Raw genomic sequence first — 22,912 nt, 5'->3', positions numbered from 1 at the left:
GACCTGTGGCTTACACGGTTGGCTGAACCACAATATTAGGTCACATCTCATATTTACATTCTTCAAATGCCTTCAGTATACTGGCTATTAAAAAGGTGAGCCAGATTCTGTTAAGACCATTTTGAAATGAGTGTGTGTATTTAATATATTTCTTTCAGACCAGATGCTAAAGGTTGGCCTAGGCTAACACTAAGGACTGATTGGGGTGGATGAGAGAATGAATTGTCCTTCAATGGTGGTTCATCTATGGACAAATATCAAAAAACAACAACAACCCATCAGGTAGTTGTTACCTTCTCAGCTAGGCATATCTCTCAAACTGCCAGAAACTGAAGCTTAAGGTCAAACTACACATTAGGTTAATTGCACAGCATATGGCTGACCTCTCTCTCTGTTTTTTACTCTGGTGTAAGTGCACATGGCCCTGATTCAGACCAGGACCACAGTGCACTGGCAGGGGATTAAATCTCCTCCTTCCACTATTTGTTTCCCAAATTCCCCCTTCCCCATGTGCAGGGGTTAAGAAAAGAAAAGAAAAGCCTTCATTGTTGCCAGTGGAGGCCTCACGCACAGGGGCCAGAGAAGGGCCAGCTACATGTTACATAATGAATGCAACATGTAGTGTGACCCATATATGAGTTTTCTAAGCCCCACGTTCTCCATGTTTAGCTGTTGTTGTTCAGTCGTTCAGTCGTGTCCGACTCTTCGTGACCCCATGGACCATAGCACGCCAGGCCTTCCTGTCCTGCGCTGTCTCCCGGAGCGTGCTCAAGTCCATATTCATTGCCCATGTGTAGCTACTCAGGACCTAAGAGTGGGCCCACAACCAAAGCAGTGTCTCCCTCGTCTTGATGTACACCCAAAAGAGGGGCCATAGCTTAGTCGTAGAGCACATGTAGAAGGTCCCAGGTTCAATCCTTGGCATCGCCAGGTAGGGCTGGAAAAACTCCTGCCTAAAACCTTGGAGAGCTGCTGCCAATCAGTGTCGACAGTACTGGACTAGATGGACCAACGGTCTGATCTCAGTATAAGGCAGCTTCCTGTGTTCCTAAGTGTTTGCCTTTATATGTGCAGGTGACAGCACTGTTGACATGGGGGGGGGGTGTCACCCTACCTGACTCTGAAACTCTAGCAAAATATGGATATTTCCTTCAAACTTTTCTACCTTCTGTTAGTAAGTGTATAGAAATTTTGAAATTATGGGTTTTCTTTCATCAAGGTTGCAATAACATGTATCATGTTTGCCATTATTCTTTGCCACTGAATCCTAACTTCTTGAACAGCAAAGTTTCAAGCTGACTTGATACACAAATGGACGTGAAGGTCAGTGGCAGGCAGAATCCATGCTACAATTTGAAGCAACTTCTGCATGTCGCTATGATTTGCTTTCTCATTAATACACACTATTTCAAAAATCATCATAGTTGATGCCCCCTATAACAGACACCCCCAATCCTAAACAGAATTATCTAGACATACAGCTAAAGGAAAACAACTTACCAATGAGAGCAAAGGCCGTTTTGATGATGCCCTCAATAAATTCTAAGCGCTGAAATCCTGTCTTGGAACCCAGGGAAGATGTGTTCTTTTTCCTTCGACAGAGGTACTTTAATGGATATTTCACAGTCCACCACAAGCCAAAGAGAAGGAAAAAACTCCCAGGAAGTGCATGACCTTTAAAATTTCCCATCTTTCTCTATTGTGCAAAAACCTACAGACAAAAGAATGTTTGTTTGTTATTAAACTATGTCTAGAAAGAATATATTTCTTGCAGCTCTAATCTAAGGCCCAGTCTACACAGTGGCTGCATTTGGACGTAACAATAAATTATGGTTTACATTACAGAAATGAGCCACAGTGGAGTTCGGACACATGCACTCCCCTCTTCCATTTTGATTTAACACTGTTTAGGATACTTTTAAACCCTAAACTGTGCCAAATCTTAATTCTGGTTTGTTGAAACAAGCCAGCTTCATAACGCAGTGTTTGAAGTTGGCTTGTTTTGGTAAACCATAGTTAAGATTAACCATTATTTGTCTGAGTTCAGACAAAACGACAAGCTGCGGTTAATTAAAAAACCCGAAGCACAAGCTTCAGATTTATGTGGCCATGCTGCGGGAGAGGGGAGGCGCACAAGCTCAAAGCTTGCGGCTGCTTGTTCTCATAATGATACACCGTCGTTTATTGTGACATCCAAATGCAGCCATTACCTCACCCTGCAGCAGGAAGATTTGCTTGTCATGTAGATCCTTTCTGTGTTGGAGAGATGCACCCTTGGAAGTGGTGGAAAAGAGCCTAGTGTTTTAATGTTCTAAGTATATCAACTTCCCATTAAAGGATATGGGGAAGTGTAATTCTCAGTTAAGTAGTCCACCTCTGTATTCTTGGGGTCCTTACAGACAGTGGGTTCCTAGCATTAACAATCAATAAGTACTGTGCAGCTATTCCAGTGGAGGCTGGTGGCCCAGATTTCAGTGGAGCACTAAATCCATTATGGGTTTTAGTCAGAATCAGCCAGAACTCTAAAGAATCTATCCAAGGTGCCGAACACTATCCCCCAAATAGGTTCAGTACCTTGGAGAGCTCCTTTAAAGTTCTGGTTGGTTCTGACTAAAACCCATAATGGATTACTGCCCCACCAAAATCAGAGACACCAGCCTCCACTGAGCTGCTCCATTTTTTTCTTCCGTAACAGATTTTTTTCTGGTATGAAGAAAGATGAAAGAAACAGCAGGAAAACACAGGAGGGCTACAAATGGCAAATGATGTGATGTCATCTGGATCCCCTCCCCCCTGTAAAATTCTGTAAATAAGGCAGTGTGATTGCACAACAAAAGCCTCATCTGGAAGCACCCTTGTTATGCCTTTTAACTCCTAATGAGGTGAACAAGTCCTTGGAAGTTGTTAAATTATCGTAAGAAAATGGAAAACAACCTTTTGTTTGAAAGTTTATTCCATTATAAATATATTCAGCTTCAAGGTGCTGCAAAACTATTTGTTGATTTTTGGTATATAATTAAGCTGAATGATTCTAGTAACTTCACAGGTCTGTTAGGTTGCAGATTAAAGTATTAACCCATTGAAAATATAAGTGTCAGGCTCAAGTCATCAGCACTTTGTATTTATATTAGTTTATGACCAATAGATAAGCTACTCTTATCCGTGACAGCTGGATATACGGTCCCAGCAAAATGGCAGTTGCTGCTTGACCAAAGAAAGAAAAATACATTGTTATAGGGGCTGAAGGATTTCTGACTCCCTATGTGTTTCCATGTCAAATCCTGTGATATGTGTTTGTAAGAAAAGGACAAAAATGATGATCCTCTCTCACACTGGATGTTTTCTCAGTGTAACAAAGTCAATGGTATTATGTGAGATAAGAAAATCAGAATATCTCCGCTCTGTTTTACTGTTATGGTTTTATCTTTGGCAAGGTGGAGCAATAAAAGGCTAAGCCAATGTCTGCATATGACTCTGTTACACACAACAGTAGCTCTATCCCCATTCAAATCACGCTATAGAAAGATCAACAGGTGTAGTTGTATTGGTCCCAGAAAGAAAGAAAAAATCTCAGAAGACTAACATATTATTCTTTATTCTGCCAATAAAGGTTATTTGAGCAAGGAATAGCTCTGATATAAGATGAAAGAAGAAAGGTTCCTCATTGTGCAAGCACAGAGTCATTACTGACCCCTAGAGGGACGCCATTTTTCCTCAGCGTTTTCCTGGCAGACTGTATAGTGGGGTGGTTTGCCATTGCCTTCCCCAGTCCTAACTACTGGGGTTATCAGTCCTAACTGATATAAGATACCACCATGTAAAGCGCAATACAGCTAAAGGTTTATATATTTGTTCATTTGTTTATTTAAAAGTGCTTAAGTCTCAGTGATCTCCATGAGAGATTTATGCACATACTTAAAACTGAAATCCTATGTGTGTGTTTTCAGAAGTAAATAGCACTCTGTTCAATGAGGCTTACTCCCTAATAAGTGTTATCAGGAATGCAGCCTAACTGGCCTGTGGAAGTGGTAATGGAACCAGAAAATGTTTGACTTGAGTGGAAACTGAAGACACGACCAGCTGAAGTTGGTAGCCAGTGTGGTGTAGTGGCAAGAGCGTTGGACTGGGAGCTGGGAGATCCGGGTTCTAGTCCCCACTCGGCCATGGAAGCTCACTGGGTGACTTTGGGCCAGTCACACACTCTCAGCCCAACCTACCTCACAGGGTTGTTGTTGTGAGGATAAAATGGAGAGGAGGAGGATAATGTAAGCCGCCTTGGGTTCCTTCCAAGAGGAATAAAGGCGGCATATAAATGCAATTATAATTATAATTAGAATTAGAATTAGAAGAAGAAGAAGAAGTAGCTCTGATTTTGGTGGGGCTGTGAATCCATGCTGAGTTTCAGTCAGAACCAGCCGGAACTCCAAAGGAGCTATCCAAGGTGCTGAACCTATTTTGGGGGGTTACGTTTCAGTGCCTTGGATAGCTCCTTTAGAGTTCTGGCTGGTTCTGACTGAATCCCAGGATGGATTTATAGCCCCACCAAAATCAGAGCCACCAGCCTCCACTGGACACAACCCAGCCAGAGAACAACGATCCCATAAATGTTACCAGTCACACTTCAGTATACTGTGGCAATTCTATGAATACTATATGGGGACATTTTGAAGTCAAGCTTTTTAGAAATAGAATATGAGCATAGGGCATGTTTCCCACCTCCTTCATAAATATTTTCTTTGGTCAGCCTTGAATAGCAGTACTGAACCTATGATAGTCATGGCTCAAATAGCTATATGTTTAGCTATTCAAGATATTTACTAACTCTTTCTAGTTAGTAAACCTTTCCATTTTAGCCATGAGCACAATTTCAGATTTTTCCGGGGTGGGTGGGATTAATAGCAAGGTGGAAAGGCTCTCCCTCTCTTAGCTAAAATCAAAGGTGTTTCCAGATGGATAGCTCCAATCCAGAGGCATCATGCAGCTATTCCATCTTTTCTTCTTTAACAGATTGTTTTGCGGTAAGAAAAAAAGATGGAAGAAGTGGTGGGAAAACATGGGAGGGTTACAAATGGAAGATGTCATTAGGACACTGTCAAGGTTCCACCTATGACCTGGACCCCCTGAGCAACTCTTTGAGGATCTCGTGTCTTCTTAAGAGTCCACCTTCCTTCTTTTAATCCTTTCTTTTCCAATAACATGCAGTTAAGCTGTAGGAGTGGGGTGACTGACACACCAGACACAGGGTTTAACCACTACAATTTACTGGTAAATTTAAAGCTAACAAATCACAACTAAAGGTATTTACACAGTAGAGCTAAGTGATACAAAAGGCATTAAAAGAAAATAAATGTTGCAAAATGCAAGTTCCTTTATCCCAGCTGTCCTTAGACTTTTCTAGGCTGCTTCTTCCTGCTCACTCTTCAGACTCTGCTCTCACTTCAGGCTCTGGCTGTCTCTGCTCTTACTGGCTCTCTCCCTCTCTTTATCTACCCTCCTCCCTCAAAACTGAAAATACTGCTTCAAACCTGAAGAACTGAAACTTGAGCGGAGAAATGAAACTGACACTAATCTGCAGAAATGAAACTACTCCTCTCAGGGTTATCCCCTCCCAACAGAAAACTCCAGGCCTCTAAGCCTGACTCCCCCCCCCTTTGCCTCTGTGGGCCTCAAACCTGCACAGACCCCCCTGTAAAATTCTGTAAAAGGGGCAGGCAGGGCAATTGCCTCATCTGGAAGCACCCCAATTATAAATTGCATTTGCTGTGGTTATAGGACAACCTTTCCAATACCGTGTGATAACCACAGCAATATCATCACCATAAAACAAATAGGCACCCTTTCTCTTAAGGAAAGGGATTTCCACCTTCATCACTCACACTGGGTACATAGACCTGATGGTATACTCCCCCCCCCCCCGCTCTGCACATAGACTCAGTGCACAGGGGGGGAAGTGGAACTGCCCCTACTGGCCCTGCCCCCAACGTTGTACACCACCCCCACTGGGTAAAGAATCTATAAAGAGTAGTTTATGTGGGATTGTTTTGGAACCAAATCTTAATTTGTGCCAGGGCTCAACTCAGAAAGTGTATGATTAGATCAAACTACCCCTTTGTGGAGTGCATGTCCCTCACCACTGAGTATAAGGGGGAAGGGGGAAGGTCCTCCACAAGGTAATATTTCTAGAGAGACTTAAGATGAGCTGTGCTGGATCAAACCAAAGGTCTATCTAGTCCAGCATCTCACAGAGACCAACCAGATGCCTTTGGGAAGTCCACACATGAGGGCAATAGCCCTCTCCTGCTGTTGGTCCAAGCCAATGGTATTCAGAGGCTTAGAATCATAGAATCATAGAATAGTAGGGTTGGAAGGGGCCTACAAGGCCATCGAGTCCAACCCCCTGCTCAATGCAGGAATCCAAGTCAGGGCATCCCTGACAGATGGCTGTCCAGCCTCGTCTTGAATGCCTCCAGTGTGGGAGAGCCCACCACCTCCCTAGGTAATTGGTTCCATTGTCGTATTGCTCTAACAGTCAGGAAGTTTTTCCTGATGTTCAGCTGGAATCTGGCTTCCTGCAACTTGAGCCCATTATTCCGTGTCCTGCACCCTGGGATGATCAAGAAGAGATCCTGGCCTTCTTCTCTGTGACAACCTTTCAAGTACTTGAAGAGTGCTATCATATCTCCCCTCAGTCTTCTCTTCTCAAGGCTAAACATGCCCAGTTCTTTCAGTCTCTCTTCATAGGGCTTTGTTTCCAGTCCCCTGATCATCTTTGTTGCCCTCCTCTGAACCCTCTCCAGTTTGTCTGCATCCTTCTTCAAGTGTGGTGCCCAGAACTGGACACAGTACTCCAGATGAGGCCTAACCAGTGCTGAGTAGAGGGGAACTAGTACTTCCCGGGAATTGGAAGCTATGCTTCTATGAATGCAGCCCCAAATAGCATTTGCCTTTTTTGCAGCCACATCACATTGTAGGCTCATATGTTCCACCTTTTCTTCTTGTTGGAATTGTTTGTGATTGTGCCTTGAGAATTTCCTTTTTTAAAAGCTCCCACCCATCTTGGACTCCTTTTCTCATTAGTGTCGCTTGCCATGGGACCTTACTGATCATTGTTCTGAGTTTATGAAAATTAGCTTTCCTAAAATCCAGGGTACGCGTTTGACTACACTCGGCTTTTGCTTCCCTTAGAACCAAGAACTCAAGTACAACATGGTCGCTTTCCCCCAGAGTTCCTGTAACTGCTACTTGATCCACTAAGTCATCTCTGTTGGTTAGGATCAAGTCAAGGATAGCCGATCCTCTAGTTCCTTCCTCTACTTTCTGTAGGAGGAAGTTATCTGCCACACAAGTCAGGAATTTCCTGGAGGGGCCATGTTTTGTAAAATTTGTCTCCCAACAAATATCGGGGAAATTGAAGTCCCCCATCATGCTTCCTTAAAACATTGGCTATTTGCTTTTCAAAAGTTTCATCCTCGTCTTCTCCTTGATTGGGTGGCCGGTAGTAGACTCCGACCACCAGGTTCCTTTTATTCTTTGCTCCATTTATTTTGATCCAGATGCTCTTGATGGGGCTACCAAGCTCCTCCTCCTGTATTTCTGTGCAGAGATATGTATTTTTCACATACAGTGCAACCCCACCTCCCTTTCTGTTCCTCCTGTTCTTTTTGAACAAGTTATATCCTTCAATTGCTGTATTCCAGTCATGAGAGTCATCCCACCAAGTCTCAGTTATACCTATCAAGTCATAATTTCCCTCCTGTATTAAGAGTTAAGGTTTGTTCCATTTGTTTCCCATATTCTGGGCATTAGCATGTAGACATGGAAGACCATGTGCTTCATACTCTGGCTTTCTTCCTACATGTGTCTGAAGACTATTATTGGGCGCTATCAGAGCTGTTCTCTCCGTTGCAGTGCTTCTGATCCTGGAGGTGGCCATCATGACATAAGAACATAAGAAAGGTTTGAGCACCAGCTGAATTTTCAAAAAGACTAAGCACTGTTTTGAAGATAGCTCTGCTTGAAGTTTCCACCTGGCCTCATTTACAAAAAGTGATCCTTTTCTTACACCATCTAGTTAAAATCACCATGAAAATGAATGTCAAAATAGTCTGGTTTGGAATGAGTGAAAATCTGTTTTCAACAAGTACCTTATCAACCATATGCACTCAACAGCAAACTTATGGCCCTCACCCTCCCTCCTGCCCAATTATGGAACTCCCACTACAAATTTGTAAAACTCCAGTCCACAGTTTCCTTTGGAAGGGGTGAAAGACCTCTCTTGAGCTGGTGTTTGGGGCTAGGTGTTACTCGGGGACAGGTGGGGAAATTAATTCTGTTAGAAAAAAATCATATTCTGTTTTGCTGGTGTGTGGTTGTGTTGCCCATCCTGAGCCTTTGGGGATGGAGAAGCCTATGAATCCAAAACAAATAAAAATGAATTGGCCACAACATCTCCCTCACCTTTCAAAAAGTGACTTTGAGACCAAAACTGCTTAGAGTAACAAATCATATATATTTGGAATGTTCTAATCACCAAACTTCAAAAACTGCCTGTTTGAATGGTATATTACTGTCTTTATTTGTAAAGATGTTCCTTTTGCTAGAGACCTCTCCTTTCCTTGTTTTTTTGATCTCCCTGAGTGCCATTAAATTTATTCCTCATCCCAATGCTCACTGCAGGTGCAGCACACTAAGACAGGAAAGCTTTCCCTTGTGCCAGCGCATCAAAGCCAGGCACTTAATGCAAATGAGTCTTAGAACAGTTTGCATTCAGGAAGCGGTTATGATTACGGTTAAAATGAAATCAAACAAACAGCAGCATATTATGGCAATGTTAACAACATGGAATGCAAGAAGGAATCGGAATCTGGTAAAAATGTTGAGATGAAGGATGTTCCCCCCCCCCCGCCCCCAAACATACAGAGATTATGGGATCAAAACTTATTTAAATGCTTTGCTTATCCCACCCCCCAAACAATATTGCAATCCTATCCATGTTTACTTGGAAGTAAGTACAACTGTGTTCAATGGGGCTCACTCCCTGGTAAGGCCACATAGCATTGTAGCTTTACCGTACAATTCTATACATCAGGAGTGCCCAACATTTTTGGCCCTGAGTGCCACATCAGATGTATGCTGGGGCAGTAGGGGCCGCATATGTGTGCACGTGCACATACACACACAAATGCACACACAACTCATAGTCATTCACACTCATGCACTTCCCACACATGTTTTACAATGAAATCACAGGTTTTTTGATGCTGCATTCCAAATTTCAGAGACAGGGCAGGAGGGGGGAGGGGTGTGGCCCCTGATGGGTTGGGGGGGAAGGAATTGGCCCCCAGGCCCCCAGACATTGCTCACTCCTGTTCTAAATAAAGTTGGACTTCCTGCAGTAGGAAAAACAGACAGAAGCAGTGCTTGGAAAACCCAAGAGGGTTGCAAATGGATTATGATGACATGTGAACACCCATAAAATGTGAGTAAATAAACATGGTGATTGCGCACTAAATGCTAGTGTGGAAGCAGGCTATGTTAGATGTGTAATACTTTTTTGGATCTGGACTTCCGTGTTCTGCCAGCCACCTTGAAGTTATTTGGGCTCACTTCTCTGTCCATGGTTTCCCCCTCCGAAACCCAACCTGTATCCCTTATTACTCAATGTTCCCTAAAAAGCCCTCATATAACTAGATTTCCCAGGGCTAAGGGCCAAACATTTTTAGTAGCAAAATTCTGTTAACATTTCCTGAGTTTTTCAGTGCTAACACTAATGCTTCATAAAATAAGCACTATCATTAGTGTCGTATTTCTTAATCCAATGTTAGGCATTGGGGCAAATTTTGTGCAATCCCTTCTATCTTTGCCATTTCCAGTCTTTTCCTCCACCACTTTTATCTCGGTTTTAATAATATGTTACAAATTATTGTTTACATCTAATTGTGCAAAAATCCATCTAGTCATTAGTCTTCAATAAACTGACATTTTAACTTCGGATGTTGTTTTCTTCCAACTTGCACACGATGACTCAAAATCCTACAGAACTGTCTCAGGGTTTTCACTCCACTTTGTTGTTGTTGTTTTTTAATATCACACATTACAGCAAGACTTACAGGATCTAAGAGGGGTAGACATCTGACTGAGTGCAAATTTGTTTGTACTATTTAAAAACTAAGCACGCACTTAACAGTAAAAGAGTACATGAAAGAGGAGAAAGCATGTACATATTGTAAATTCATTTTAAATAATGTTACCCTGTCCATTTGTTTTATAAAAATTTCCAAAGCATGTTACAGTTGAAAGCAAACACTGATTTTTTTTTAAAAAGGGGCTAAAACAACAGAGCAGATTAAAAACAGTTAAACCAGCAGATAGCAGTAGCAGCAACATTTAATTTTTTAAAAGGCCTTTGTAAATCTTGTACATGTCTACAGAGAAGTCCCACTGAGTGGCGTTTATTCCCAGGAAAATGGGTACAGGAATACAGCCTAAAAAGACTTCACCTAAAGATCGTTAAGGGTGCAATCCTATGGCCACTAGACAGTGGCTAGACGGCCTTAGGATTGGTCAGTTTCTGGGAACCAGAGAACCCCCTCCCCGCCACCTTGTAGGCAGTGTGGATTGTCCCCGGGCTCCGGGCTCATAAGAGCACCATGGAGCAAGGCAAAAGGGGGCTGGGAGGGCGGAAGTGCTGGTACAATGCTTCCTGTGCAGTGTTCTGCCTCCCCATCCTGTGCTCTGACGTCCCGTGGCTAGACATCCAAAATTGGCTGTCAAGCCACAAATTCAGGGCAGCTGGAATGTGGAGGAGAGTATCACCTCCGTGCTCCTCCTGCCGTACATTGGATAGGCAGTTGCCTCCGAACCTCAGCGTTGGGGGGCAAATCTGCTTTCCCTGGCCTCACCCTCTTTTCCCAACCACCAATTGTTTGGTGGTTTCCTGGTTTTTGTGTAGCTTTCCCCGCTCCTTTCTAAAAGGTTAAAATGTCTAAGATTTCGTTACTGGCAGTAAGAACTTTAAGCTAAAGTATGCTGCTATTGTTGGTCCTTTTGGCTTACCGCTTTTGCCTTTGGTCCTGCCCACCACTAGGATGTAGCCCCTGTGGAAAATAACTAAGGCAAAGCCATGTCATCTCGGCTTCTTCGTGCCTATGTGGCAGATTCCTCAAAAACCTAAAACTGTTGTCTCTGTTTCTTCCATATTGAAGGAGAAACTGCTAGGACAGTAGAGATAAGTTATCTTGTTGGCACAGCAACTCACCCCACACCTATGAATCATTGTGCTTCCAAAATAATTGGGTCATAAATCTTGGGAAACTTGCAGGATTCTCAGAGAGGAAGCCGGGGGATGGTGGTTCAGTAAAAGTTCAGATGATAATGACCAGACATGCACATTAGGCTTGGCCGATGTCACTTATTTAGGCACAGTATGATTATAAATGTAACTGTTGAGTGTTGATCTGCGCTGCCGCTGGGTTGACAGAGCTGCCTTCGTTGTACACGAATAAACTTGAGTTGGATCTTACCCGCGTGTCCAGAGCTTAATTGGAGGGCAGCTGAGCATGGAAAATGTAAAATGGAACTCAGCCCTTGGGAAAGAGGATCATGGCCCCTGCTATACTTAACAGGGCTTGCTCCCAGGTGAGTGGGTATAGGGTTGCAACCTTAATTTGGCACCAAGAGAGCCTCCCTGCAGAGAACATTCCATAAATAGGGTGCCCCCACTGGATAAGGCCTTTTCCCAGTTACCACCCACCAAATCGGTGATGGTAGGGGCACCTGGACAAGGGCCGGTCAATACACATCCATGCTGTGTTGAACATCTGATCATTAAAGGGGTACCCCCACATTACCCCCACTCTAGCGTACGAATTTCGGCTCCCAAAATCCAGCAGATTGGACAGCTTCAAAGACCCCCACAGTCTCCTCTGGCCAGCCACCATGCTGCTGATAACCCAAAGCCTCAACCTGCACAGCACCCCAGGAAGGTAAGAAGCAAATATCAGCACAGGTACAAAGCAATACATAAGGCCAGGAAGGGAGAAAAGGCCTATATGGGATTTAGAAAGTTTTAGGCACTTTATAGGAGTTAAATGATGGTGATGATGATAACGGGTTAAAGATTGCAAGGGGTGCTGGTACAGACACAGCCAAAATTTGCATGCCAGAAGGAAAGTAAGGATACACAATCATTCGAAGGAAAGGTTATGGCCACCAGTCCCGTTTGAATAATTGACACATAGCAAATCCTGTATTTGATTGTTATACCAACCGCTAGCAAGTCAGAGAGTGTATTATACACCCATTATGTTTTTGTGTGTGTCAGGTTGTTTCACCTGATATTATGGTTTGCAATTTCCTGTGTAAACTTTGGAAGATGACAGGCTGAAAATGGCAGACAGCCAAAAGGCTTTTTAAGGAACCGATGACTATAGTTAAGTGTCTCAGTCTTTCCTTCTCATTTTCTGTCCATCCAAGCAGGTTTGTAATATTGATAGAACCTCACAGAACAAGGCATCCTTAAAAACAGAATCTGCTGTGTTAGTCATGGCAGAAAAGAAAGAATGATGGTGTTTTGCATAAAACATTTTTCCTTCTTAGATAAGGAACAAAAGTTGTATGAAAAATTATCAGCATTTTGGTCACAATCTTCTGACAATGACAATAAACATATCTTTCTTAAAAATTGTGTGTGGGGGGGGAGGTGTTTTTGTATCATCATTGAGAAGAGGTTACTGTAAAATATGTGATTAGGAGCCTGTGAAAACAGTGGTAACAGAGTTTACAGTCGCATCAAGCTCCATTCATTTAAGTGGGGAACTAGAGTAAAAGTTAAAAGCATGAGCTGGAAGTCCATAGTTCAAAATTTCAGCTCAGCCAGGAACTCACCAAGTGGTCTTCAGCAAGTTAAAGATCACAGCATAATCCCATCTCCTATTTATTATATGGGGATAGTACTAGTCTACCTTTCAGGGTTGTTGTATGAACTGGCCCTCAGCAACCCTTACAATATATAGGTGATGTGGTAGCCTTTGGGGAAAAAAAAACCCATCTGAGCACCTGGATTCCATCTGAGCACCTGGTGTAGGTAATAACCATGTGATCCAGGTTGAGATTAGTAATTTCTTCTCACTGCATCTGACTAGCTTGTTTCCCAAACTTGAACGGGTGTGTATGAGACTCACTACAACAAGATAGAATACAACAGCTTTAATGACAGACCCCACTCAGTAATAGATTTACAACTCTTTACCAAGTGCTTTGGGCTTCAAGAATTAAAGTATAGGTAGTGGTCCCTGAAACTTCTCTCAGGCCAGACAACACAAAGTTGATATTAAAGAATATATATTTATTGCTCAGTCTAACAGAAAAACAACTTTAGCTAAAATGAGGCAAATTACAAACATCCCTAAATACACACAAGTTACGATCATTAAAAGTGTAATGAAAATAGTAGCCAGCGTCTTGTTAACATAGTAAACCTAGGTTCCTCTCAATCTAACAGTCAATATCAAAGTTTCATAATTGCTTAAATGGAAGGAATGGTGGGGGAAGCCAGCCTAAGCACATATGGCGGGTGTCTCATTTGTCCAGGTTCTCTCTGCTAAGCAAATCTAACCCTTGTCTATTATAACCCCTATGATAACAATGACCTCATCCACAGTTTCAGACCTGGTCGTACCAGCATTCCCATTGTTCTCAATGCAGCCAGGTCTGCCATCGACACCAGCAACACCTAGATAAGGGCTTTCCTGGTAAGCCAAGTAGCTTACTGATTTCTCTATTTGACAGACCCACACGTGGCAGCCTTTCCAAGAATACAACCTATTACTCACAGTTATCTCACAACACGCACATAGAACTAGTCACGTCTACAAAATACAGTAAATTCTTATCAACTCTAGACGCTATAAGGCATATTCCACTACAAGGTGACCTACATTTATTAGCACTTGCATGCATCTTACTAAGCTATCCTTTAAATTAGGCAGACATCTGCGAGGTGTAGGACTGTCCTCCCCTTAGGGAGTAGTCGTCGTTCAGTGGTAGAGGACATGCTTTGCATACGGAAGGTCCCAAGTTCGATCCCCAGCATCTCCAGGAAGGGCAGAAAAAACTCTTGCCTGAAACACTGGAGAGTTGCTGCCAGCCAGTGTTAGCATTACTGGGCTAGATGGACCAAGGGTCTGACTCAGTATGAAGCAGCTTCCAATGTTTCCATGCTCACAGTTGCTCCCTCTGCCACCAGAATGACTTGAGTTAATGTGCAACATTGTTGTAACACAGAGTTCCTCAACCTGATGCCCTCCAGATGGACTACATAGGACTACAACTCCTAGCATTCCTGACCACTGGCCTGGGGCTTATGGGAACTGTAGTCTAAAACATCTGGAGGGTGCCAGTTTCAGGAAGGCAGACTGTTATATTCTCTTTGCTTCACCACAATACTTTATTTCTAAGAAATTTATAAGCAGCAACTTTGGTTTGTAGAAACACCTTGCATACACCAGACATGCTCTATAGGTTAAGATTTAACAACATCAACAACAACCACCCTGTTTGTCATAGTAATCCATACCTGCAGGAACAAACAAGCAAACTGCAGAACTGTATCTAAGACCCTTTTATGACATAAAATAACTGGTGGTTAGTACTGGGTGACTCCTGCGGAAAATGTCTGCAGTAATTCCAACTGGTGGAATTATAAAACAATTCTGAAAAATGGTTAGATCTTCCCTATTTCATTTTTTAAAACATACTGGGTAGTTATGCAAATGGGCAGATCAAGCATATTAAATAATATTTAATAAGTTTCCACAGCTATTTTAGTACAGCCTTCTCCAATCTGGTGCCTTTCAGATGTTTTGCACTACAACTCCCATAATTTCTGCTTATTGCCCAAGCTGGCTGGGGCTTATGGGAGTTGATGCCCAAAATGCCCTTTCCCAGGTTGAGAAAGGGCATTTTCGCACTCTGTGCTTTCCCCATCTAGCCACGGATATACAAAAAACAGGAGACACACAAAATAAAAGAGAGGAGTCCGACATCATCAGAAGTTGCTCAGTGCATCTCTTTGCTTTCCTCTTACCCCACTCCCCAACCCGCCAAGAGCGAAACTTTCGAGGGTTATAAAAAATCATCCCCCGGGAAATCATCTTGCGCAGTCCCCACTGAGATTAGTGGGAGCTGCACAAGGCCCCCATTCATTCCAAAGGGACTGGCATGGGACAACTTCCCAGCTGAGCCAGACAACAGAAGGCAAACGCTTTTCAGCACACGATTCTCAAATGCTTTTAAGGCTGCGATCCTAAGGTCACTAATTAAGAGGAAGTAAGTCCCACTGGACTCAATCAAGGGAGACCTACCTGAGTATCCCTTAATTGGGTCCAGTTGGACTTGCTTATTCTTAGTGACCTTAGGTCGCAGCCTTAAATGCATTTGAGAATCGGCGGCTGAAAAGCGTTTGCCTTCTGTTGTCTGGGCATATATATTGCGAGGTTTGGGCTGTAAGTTTCTGTGCTGTGGAAAGATCTACCCCGGCAGCCAAAGCTTCGTTTCTGGTTCCCTTCTGCAGCACAAGTCGGTGAAAACCAACAGAAAACCAAATGTTATACACACGCGCGCGCGCGCGCACACCATTTGCAAAGGCTTACCGAACTCGGGCTGCTTCTTTGCAACTTCGTTGGTTTCGGACTCCCCTTCGGAACTTCCAAGGACGCTCAGTCCGGTGGTGCTCCGATCAGCCGCTTCCCATTTTCAAGGATGTGGACGTGCCGCTGATCCCATCGCCATCCTAGGAAAGGCTCAAGCTGTTGTCTGCGAGGGATGCTCCCGCTACTTTCCTCCGCCCCGCCTCCGCCCCGCCTTCCCCCACCGCTGCCCAGATGTGCCTCTCCCGGCTCCATCGCTGGGGCCATCGCAGCGGCCGCTCCTCCCGCAACGCCCCTCCCCGCCGTCGCTTCCACTGGTGGCTCTGGCCTCCGCTCGCCCTCTGTTGGCGGAGGGAAGCAGGGCGGCCGAGGCCGCAGTGATGTGGCACCGAGCTGGAGCGGGGCGCGGTGGAGGGAGGCGGAGCGGCCGGGCGCGGAGCCTCCTCCGCGGACCGCACAGGCGCCCATTGGCCGGCCTGAGCGCCACGGATTCCAGTGGCGGAGATCCCTGCCCCGCCGCTCCTGAGGAGGAAAAGAGGGATGCCCTGATGCAGTGGAGGCCGGTGGCTCCGATTTCGGAGGGGCTCTGCATCCATCCTGGGTTTCAGTCAGAACCAGCCAGAACGCCAAAGAAGCTGCCCAAGGCGCTGAACCTATCTGGGGGATAGGGTTCAGCACCTCGGATCGATCCTGTAGAGTTCTGGCTGGTTCTGACTGAAGCCCAGAAGTGGTCCACAGCCCCACCGACATTGGAGCCACCAGCCTCCACCCGCCTAATGCCCTTCTAACAGCTCGGCCCTTTTCAAACAGAGAGGGGTTGCTTCGTTTGTTTTTCCTCACTGTAAGTGCTCGTGGAAGTTGCCGGACAGCTATTTCTTCAAGAGATTTTATTAGGGACCCCCTTCCGGCGTTCCTCCTTTAGAAAGGACACCTTCCTGTTTGCATTTCTGGGGACCCTTAAAACAGTTATCGTTTGGCCAATAGCCTGGTCTGGTGTACATTAAATTCCGTAGGCAACTCTGATTTGGTGCTAGTTACTACAAGGCTTTATTTCTTTTTCTTTTTTGTTACAGAGCTGAACTTAATAAGAACTTAATAAAATGATAAAGGAGGAGGATGGTGCTAATAATCGTAGTCCTTCAATACTTCTCCAGCAAGGAGAAGGAGCAACCTCTTCCCATTCCTCAGATCCATAATGCTGGCGCTTCTTTTTCTGGTTTTTATATAATTACACCCAAACCTCAATCATTACAAAAAAGCCATTTCACAACCACAAGGGATACTTCACAAGAAGTGTCTTCTGTTCTAGATCAGGTGCTATCAAAAATTAAAAATCCCCACTTTATACTTTATGTACTTTTATGCACAGTGCATCTGTCATCATTTCAGGTCAGGATACAGAAGAGTAATTTTCACACAAATACTGCAGTCAGCAGGAACTAGCAGCCCCTTGCAAAAACAAAAATCCACAAGCTCTGTGTGCCTAAGCCTTCCCCAACCTGGTGCCCCCCAGATGTGTTGGACTACAACTCCCAGCATGCTCCAGCCAACGTATTCCAGTCCAAACAGTTTTCCATTCTCCCCACTCACAGTCAGTCAGATTGCTTTATCATCTGCTCCAGAATTTTCCCAGGGATTGATGTCAGACTAACTGGTCTGTAGTTCTCAGTCCTCATTTAGGCTGTTTGGGGGTTGTTGTTTTTTCTCCTCTTAGGTTTTTTTCCCCTAAAAATTGTTTTACTTCTGCAAAATATGGGGTTCCCCTAAGTCTGCTGATATCAACCTCTTGTGCATGGATGCTACTATTTTGGCTACTTAAGCACCAGCAGTTATGCCTAAGCATCCGAAATAGTAGGAGAAAGTGGGGCCCAGCAACAAAATGTTGCATTGTATTTGGGATTTCTCCACTGACTTTCATGGGCAGCTCTTACTCCTGTGCACAGGGACCTTTAAATAGCTTTTCAGTGTGAACCAGAAAATGACCTATCCAGCAAAGAGAAGGCTCGCTCTACTTTTTCTTTTTTTATGTTTATTTACTTATTTATTTACAATATTTGTATACCACTCCATAACTAAAACAGATTTTGGAGTGGTGAACATAAAAGGTGAAATAGTATAAGGATAAAAAGATTAAAACACCATATTAAAATTATGCTTTTAGAAACAGAATACCAATTAGGGATGTTAAAGAATTCCGCCACGGACTCCAATGAGGCTGGATTCTTTAGAATCCGGCCCCCTGGAGTCCATGGCGGAATGGAGCAATCCCCCCCCCCCCGCCACCCTGCGAAATTTCCCTGGGATGGACCCTACCTTTTGTTGGCTGTCTGGTCTGTTCACTGCCCCAGTCTGTGGCCGCCATTTCCCTCCCTACTTTAGCCATGATAGACTACGTAAGTATTTACATAGCCTATCACGGCAAAGAGCAGGGACGCAAATAGCATCCGCTACGCCATGTGCATCCCTGCCTTTTGCCATGAAAGGCTATGTTAATTATACGTAGCCTATCACGGCTAATGCAGGGATGCAAATGGCGGCCGCTACGCCATTTGCATCCCTGCGTTAGCTGTGATAGGCTACGTATATATTTACATCGCCTATCATGAAAAGAGGAGGGACGCAAATGGCGTAGCGGGCACCATTTGCGTCCCTGCTCTTTGCTGTGATAGGCTACATAAATATATACGTAGCCTATCACGGCTAATGCAGGGACTCAAATGGCAGCCACTACAGTGGCCGCCATTTGCAGCTGCAGCCCGGCAGTGGATGGAGGTCGGGCTGCGGGCAGCCCCAGCTGGTGGCTCTGCGGACTTGCCACAGGGTGGAGCCACCAGCCAGGGAGGATTCCGGGGGGGGGGACGGATCGCCTCCCCACCACCACGGACGCCCTGGACCGGAATGGGGTGAGTAATCCGAACACCCCTAATACCAGTAATACTGGTCAGTTAAGGAATGCCTCTTAGAACACTGCTGTTTTCAGGAGGTGCCAGAAGCTACACAGTGTTGGTGCCTGCCTGACCTACAGGGGCAGGGAGTTCCAAAGAAAGGGGGCCACCACACTGAAGGCTCTTCTGATGGACTCCAGTCAGGCCGTAGGTCCATGTGGAACCACCAGGAGCATGCCTCTGATGACCTCAGTGACTAGGCAGCTTGGTAAGGGAGAAGGTACTCTCTCATGTGTATCTATGTATCTATTCTGTTTCCCGCCTCCCAGCAGTCTGTTTCCCGCCTCCCAGCTGAGCAGAGCAGAGAAAAGCAGAGCAGAGCAAGCTGCTCCAGCTGGTCCAGGGACTACAGAAGCAGGCAAGCTCCCAGAGAGCGAGCGAACAGAGCGAGCGAACAGGGGGAGCAAACAGGAGTTGGCCAGGGGAGTTGCAGTGGTTGAAGAGACAAAGGAGACAAAGGAGACAGAGGCTAAGAGGTAAGTGGGCTGCAGGAAGCCCAGGGGGCTGCCCTTTATCCTTCTGAGTGGCTGTGAGCTCACCAGGTGCTTCTGAGAGCTCCAACTGAATTGGAGGGGTGTGGCCTGAGTACTCCCAGCAGCTGACTGGGCAGGAAGCGTCAGTCTGTTTCCCGCCTCCCAGCTGAGCAGAGCAGAGCAGAGCAGAGCAAGCTGCTCGAGCTGGTCCAGGGACTACAGAAGCAGGCAAGCTTCCAGAGAGCGGGCGAACAGAGCAAGTGAACAGGGGGAGCAAACAGGAGTTGGCCAGGGGAGTTCGGCAGGGGAGGTCAAGGGGGAGGCCCCTAACATTTTTTTTTATTTTTATTTTTTATTTTTTTAACTAACTTTTTTCCATTTATTTGTCTTGTAACACACACTTTCACACCAGTGGGACTCTGCTTTTAACCTCTACTGAGTAGAGGAGCAGGCACAGGCTAGTCTAGAACAATCACAAAGCTAGACACAAAAAGGGAAAAGAGGCTATGGAAGGACAAGACTCTCCAGTGGTGGTGACCTGCAAGGTGTGTGCAATGTTTGTTTTCTTGCCTGAGAACAACATGGCCTACACCTGCAACAAGTGCAAGTTGATCATGCTGCTGGAAGAAAAAGTAAGTGGACTGGAGCGGCGACTGTCGACCCTCCGGGGAATAAGAGAACACGAAGAGTTCTTGGACAGAATGGGGGAACTACAGCAGCAAAGGGAAGACCAGAAGCTTGAAGAGCAACAGCAAGATGAGGCAGTGGGAAATGCTGAGGTGAAGAAAAATGGAGTAGAGGATACTCCTTGGAAAAGGGTGACAGTTAGGAGAAGAAGAACTAGACGCCACTCTGCAACAGTGGAAGCAGTGGAGCTGTGGAACCGATTCCAGGTACTTGAGAATGAGACTGGAGGACAGCCTGCAGAGGAAGAATCACAGGGGAACCTGCATGAGAGTGAGCAAGAGGCTGAAGGTCAGTCAAACAGAGGCGATGAAACCCAGGGCTACAAGAAGAAGAAGAGAAGAGTGGTAGTAGTGGGAGATTCCTTGCTGCGTGGGATCGAGACCCAAGTATGTCGCGAAGACCCGTGGACTCGCCAGGTATGTTGTCTCCTGGGAGGACAGATTAAAGACGTGACTGAAAGGTTGCCTGCACTCATAAAGCCCACTGACAGGTATCCCTTTCTTCTCATCCATGTGGGAACAAATGATACCGCCAAGTGGAGCAACGAAGAGATCACGTCAGACTTTGAAGCTTTGGGAAGGAAACTCAAGAACTTTGGGGCCCAGATAGTTTTCTCATCCATCCTTCCAGTAGTTAGAAGAGGGATAGAAAGGGAACGAAAAATACTCCGGGTGAATGACTGGCTACAAAGGTGGTGCCGACGAGAGAGATTTGGATTCTGGGACCACGGGTTATACTTCCTGGAAGATGGGCTGTTGGCTAGGGACGGGTTGCACCTCACAAAGGCTGGGAAGAATGTGTTTGGCCACAGCATGAAGAACTTCATCAGGAGGGCTTTAAACTGAATCCTACAGGGAAGGGAGATGTAATGTTGGGGGTAACAATGGACATAGGCACATGCACTGCAATGGAGATAACAGCTCTGATAGTGCCCAATAATAGTCTTCAGACACATGTAGGAAGAAAGCCAGACTATGAAGCACATGGTCTTCGATGTCTATATACTAATGCCCAGAGTATGGGAAACAAACAGAACGAACTTGAACTCTTAATACAAGAGGGAAATTATGACCTGATAGGTATAACTGAGCCCCTTCATGGATCACTGCCTTGTTGTGGCGAAGGGGCTTGCGTAACTCAGTGAAGCTATAAGCTATGCCATGCAGGGCCACCCAAGATGGACAGGTCATGGCAGAGAGTTCTGACAAAATGTGGTCCACTGGAGAAGGAAATGGCAACCCACTCCAGTATTCTTGCCAAGAAAACCCCATGAAACGTATCACAAGGCTAAAAGAGATGACACCGGAAGATGAGCTCCTCAGGTCGGAAGGTGTCCAATATACTACTGAGGAAGAGCAGAGGGTATTTCCAAGTAGCGCCAGAAAGAGTGAAGCGGCTGGGCCAAAGCCGAAAGGACACTCAGCTGTGGATGTGTCTGGTGGTGAAAAGAAAATCCGATGCTGTAAAGAACAATATTGTCTAGGAACCTGGAATGTAAGATCGATGAATCAAGGTAAGCTGGAGGTGGTCGAACATGAGATGGCAAGACTGAACATTGACATCTTGGGAATCAGCGAACTAAAATGGACAGGCATGGGAGAATTTAATTCAGGTGACCGTCATATCTACTACTGTGGGCAAGAATCCCTTAGAAGAAATGGAGTAGCACTCATAGTCAACAAAAGGGTGGGAAAAGCAGTACTGGGGTACAATCTTAAACGATAGAATGATCTCAGTATGAATCCAAGGCAAACCATTCAACATCACAGTAATTCAAGTCTACGCCCCAACCACTGAGGCCGAAGAAGCTGAGGTTGATCGGTTCTATGAAGACCTACAACAACTTCTAGAACTAACACCAAAAAAAGATGTCCTCTTCATCATAGGGGATTGGAATGCTAAAGCAGGAAGTCAAGAAATCACTGGGATAACAGGCAAGCATGGCCTTGGTGTACAAAATGAGCCAGAAAAAAGGCTAATAGAGTTTTGCCAAGAGAACACGCTGATCATAGCAAACCCTCTTTTCCAACAGCACAAGAGGCGACTCTACACATGGACATCACCAGATGGTCAATATCGAAATCAGATTGATTATGTCCTTTGCAGCCAAAGATGGAGAAGCTCTATACAGTCAGTAAAAACAAGACCTGTGGCTCAGACCATGAGCTGCTTGTTGCAAAATTTCGGCTGAAACTGAAGAACGTAGGGAAAACCACTAAACCATTCAGGTATGACCTCAATCATATCCCTGATGAATATACAGTGGAGGTGAGGAATAGATTCAAGGGATTAGACCTGATAGACAGAGTGCCTGAGGAACTATGGACGGAGGTCCGTAACATTGTTCAGGAGGCAGCAACTCAATCCATCCCAAAGAAAAAGAAATGCAAGAAAGCCAAGTGGCTGTCTGATGAGGCTTTACAAGTAGCTGAGGAAAGAAGGGAAGCGAAAAGCAAGGGAGAAAGGGGAAGATATATCCAACTGAATGCAGAGTTCCAGAGAATAGAAAGGAGAGACAAGAAGGCCTTCTTAAATGAACAATGCAAAGAAATCGAGGAAAACAAGAGAATGGGAAAGACTGGAGATCTCTTCAAGAAAATCGGAGATCTCAAGAGAACGTTTTGTGCAAAGACGGGCATGATAAAGGACAAAGAAGGCAGGGACCTAACAGAAGCAGATGAGATTAAGAAGAGGTGGAAAGAATACACAGAAGAACTATACAGGAAAGATCTGAATGTCCCTGATAGCCATGATAGTGTGGTCACTGAACTTGAGCCGGACATCCTAGAGAGTGAAGTCAAGTGGGCCTTAGGAAGCATTAGTAACAACAAAGCTAGCGGAGAGGACAGTATTCCAGCTGAGCTATTTAAAATCCTGAAAGATGATGCTGTTAAAGTGCTGCACTCAATATGCCAACAAATTTGGAACACTCAACAGTGGCCGCAAGACTGGAAAAGGTCAGTTTACATTCCAATTCCAAAGAAGGGCAACGCCAAAGAGTGTTCAAACTACTGCACAATTGCGCTCATTTCACATGCCAGCAAGGTGATGCTCAAAATCCTACAAGCTAGGCTTCAGCAGTATGCGAACCGAGAACTACCGGAAGTACAAGCGGGGTTTCGAAGAGGCAGAGGAACTAGATATCAAATTGCCAACTTTC

The 22,912-nt window shown here is 45.0% G+C and overlaps 1 protein-coding gene across 1 annotated transcript in view; it reads right to left on the bottom strand.

Annotated features, from left to right (window-relative positions):
* TMEM45A (transmembrane protein 45A) overlaps positions 1–15,935 on the bottom strand; it is a 30,984-nt gene extending 15,049 nt beyond the window's left edge. The window contains exons 1-2 of the mRNA XM_084841685.1: positions 15,651–15,935; positions 1,501–1,711 (exon numbers count right to left, since the gene is read on the bottom strand). Coding sequence (XP_084697811.1) covers positions 1,501–1,690 — 190 coding nt within the window. The 5' untranslated portion in view covers positions 1,691–1,711; positions 15,651–15,935. The remainder of the gene's footprint in view (positions 1–1,500; positions 1,712–15,650) is intronic.
* Between the last annotated feature and the right edge of the window lie 6,977 nt (positions 15,936–22,912).

Source organism: Heloderma suspectum, chromosome 3 (genome assembly GCF_057233095.1).
Source record: "Heloderma suspectum isolate Gila_16-S chromosome 3, 16-S_ref, whole genome shotgun sequence".
Classification (NCBI taxonomy): Eukaryota; Metazoa; Chordata; class Lepidosauria; order Squamata; family Helodermatidae; genus Heloderma; species Heloderma suspectum.
The sequence above is the reverse complement of the archived record's forward strand: the minus strand, read 5'-3'. Positions and strand labels throughout refer to the sequence as shown.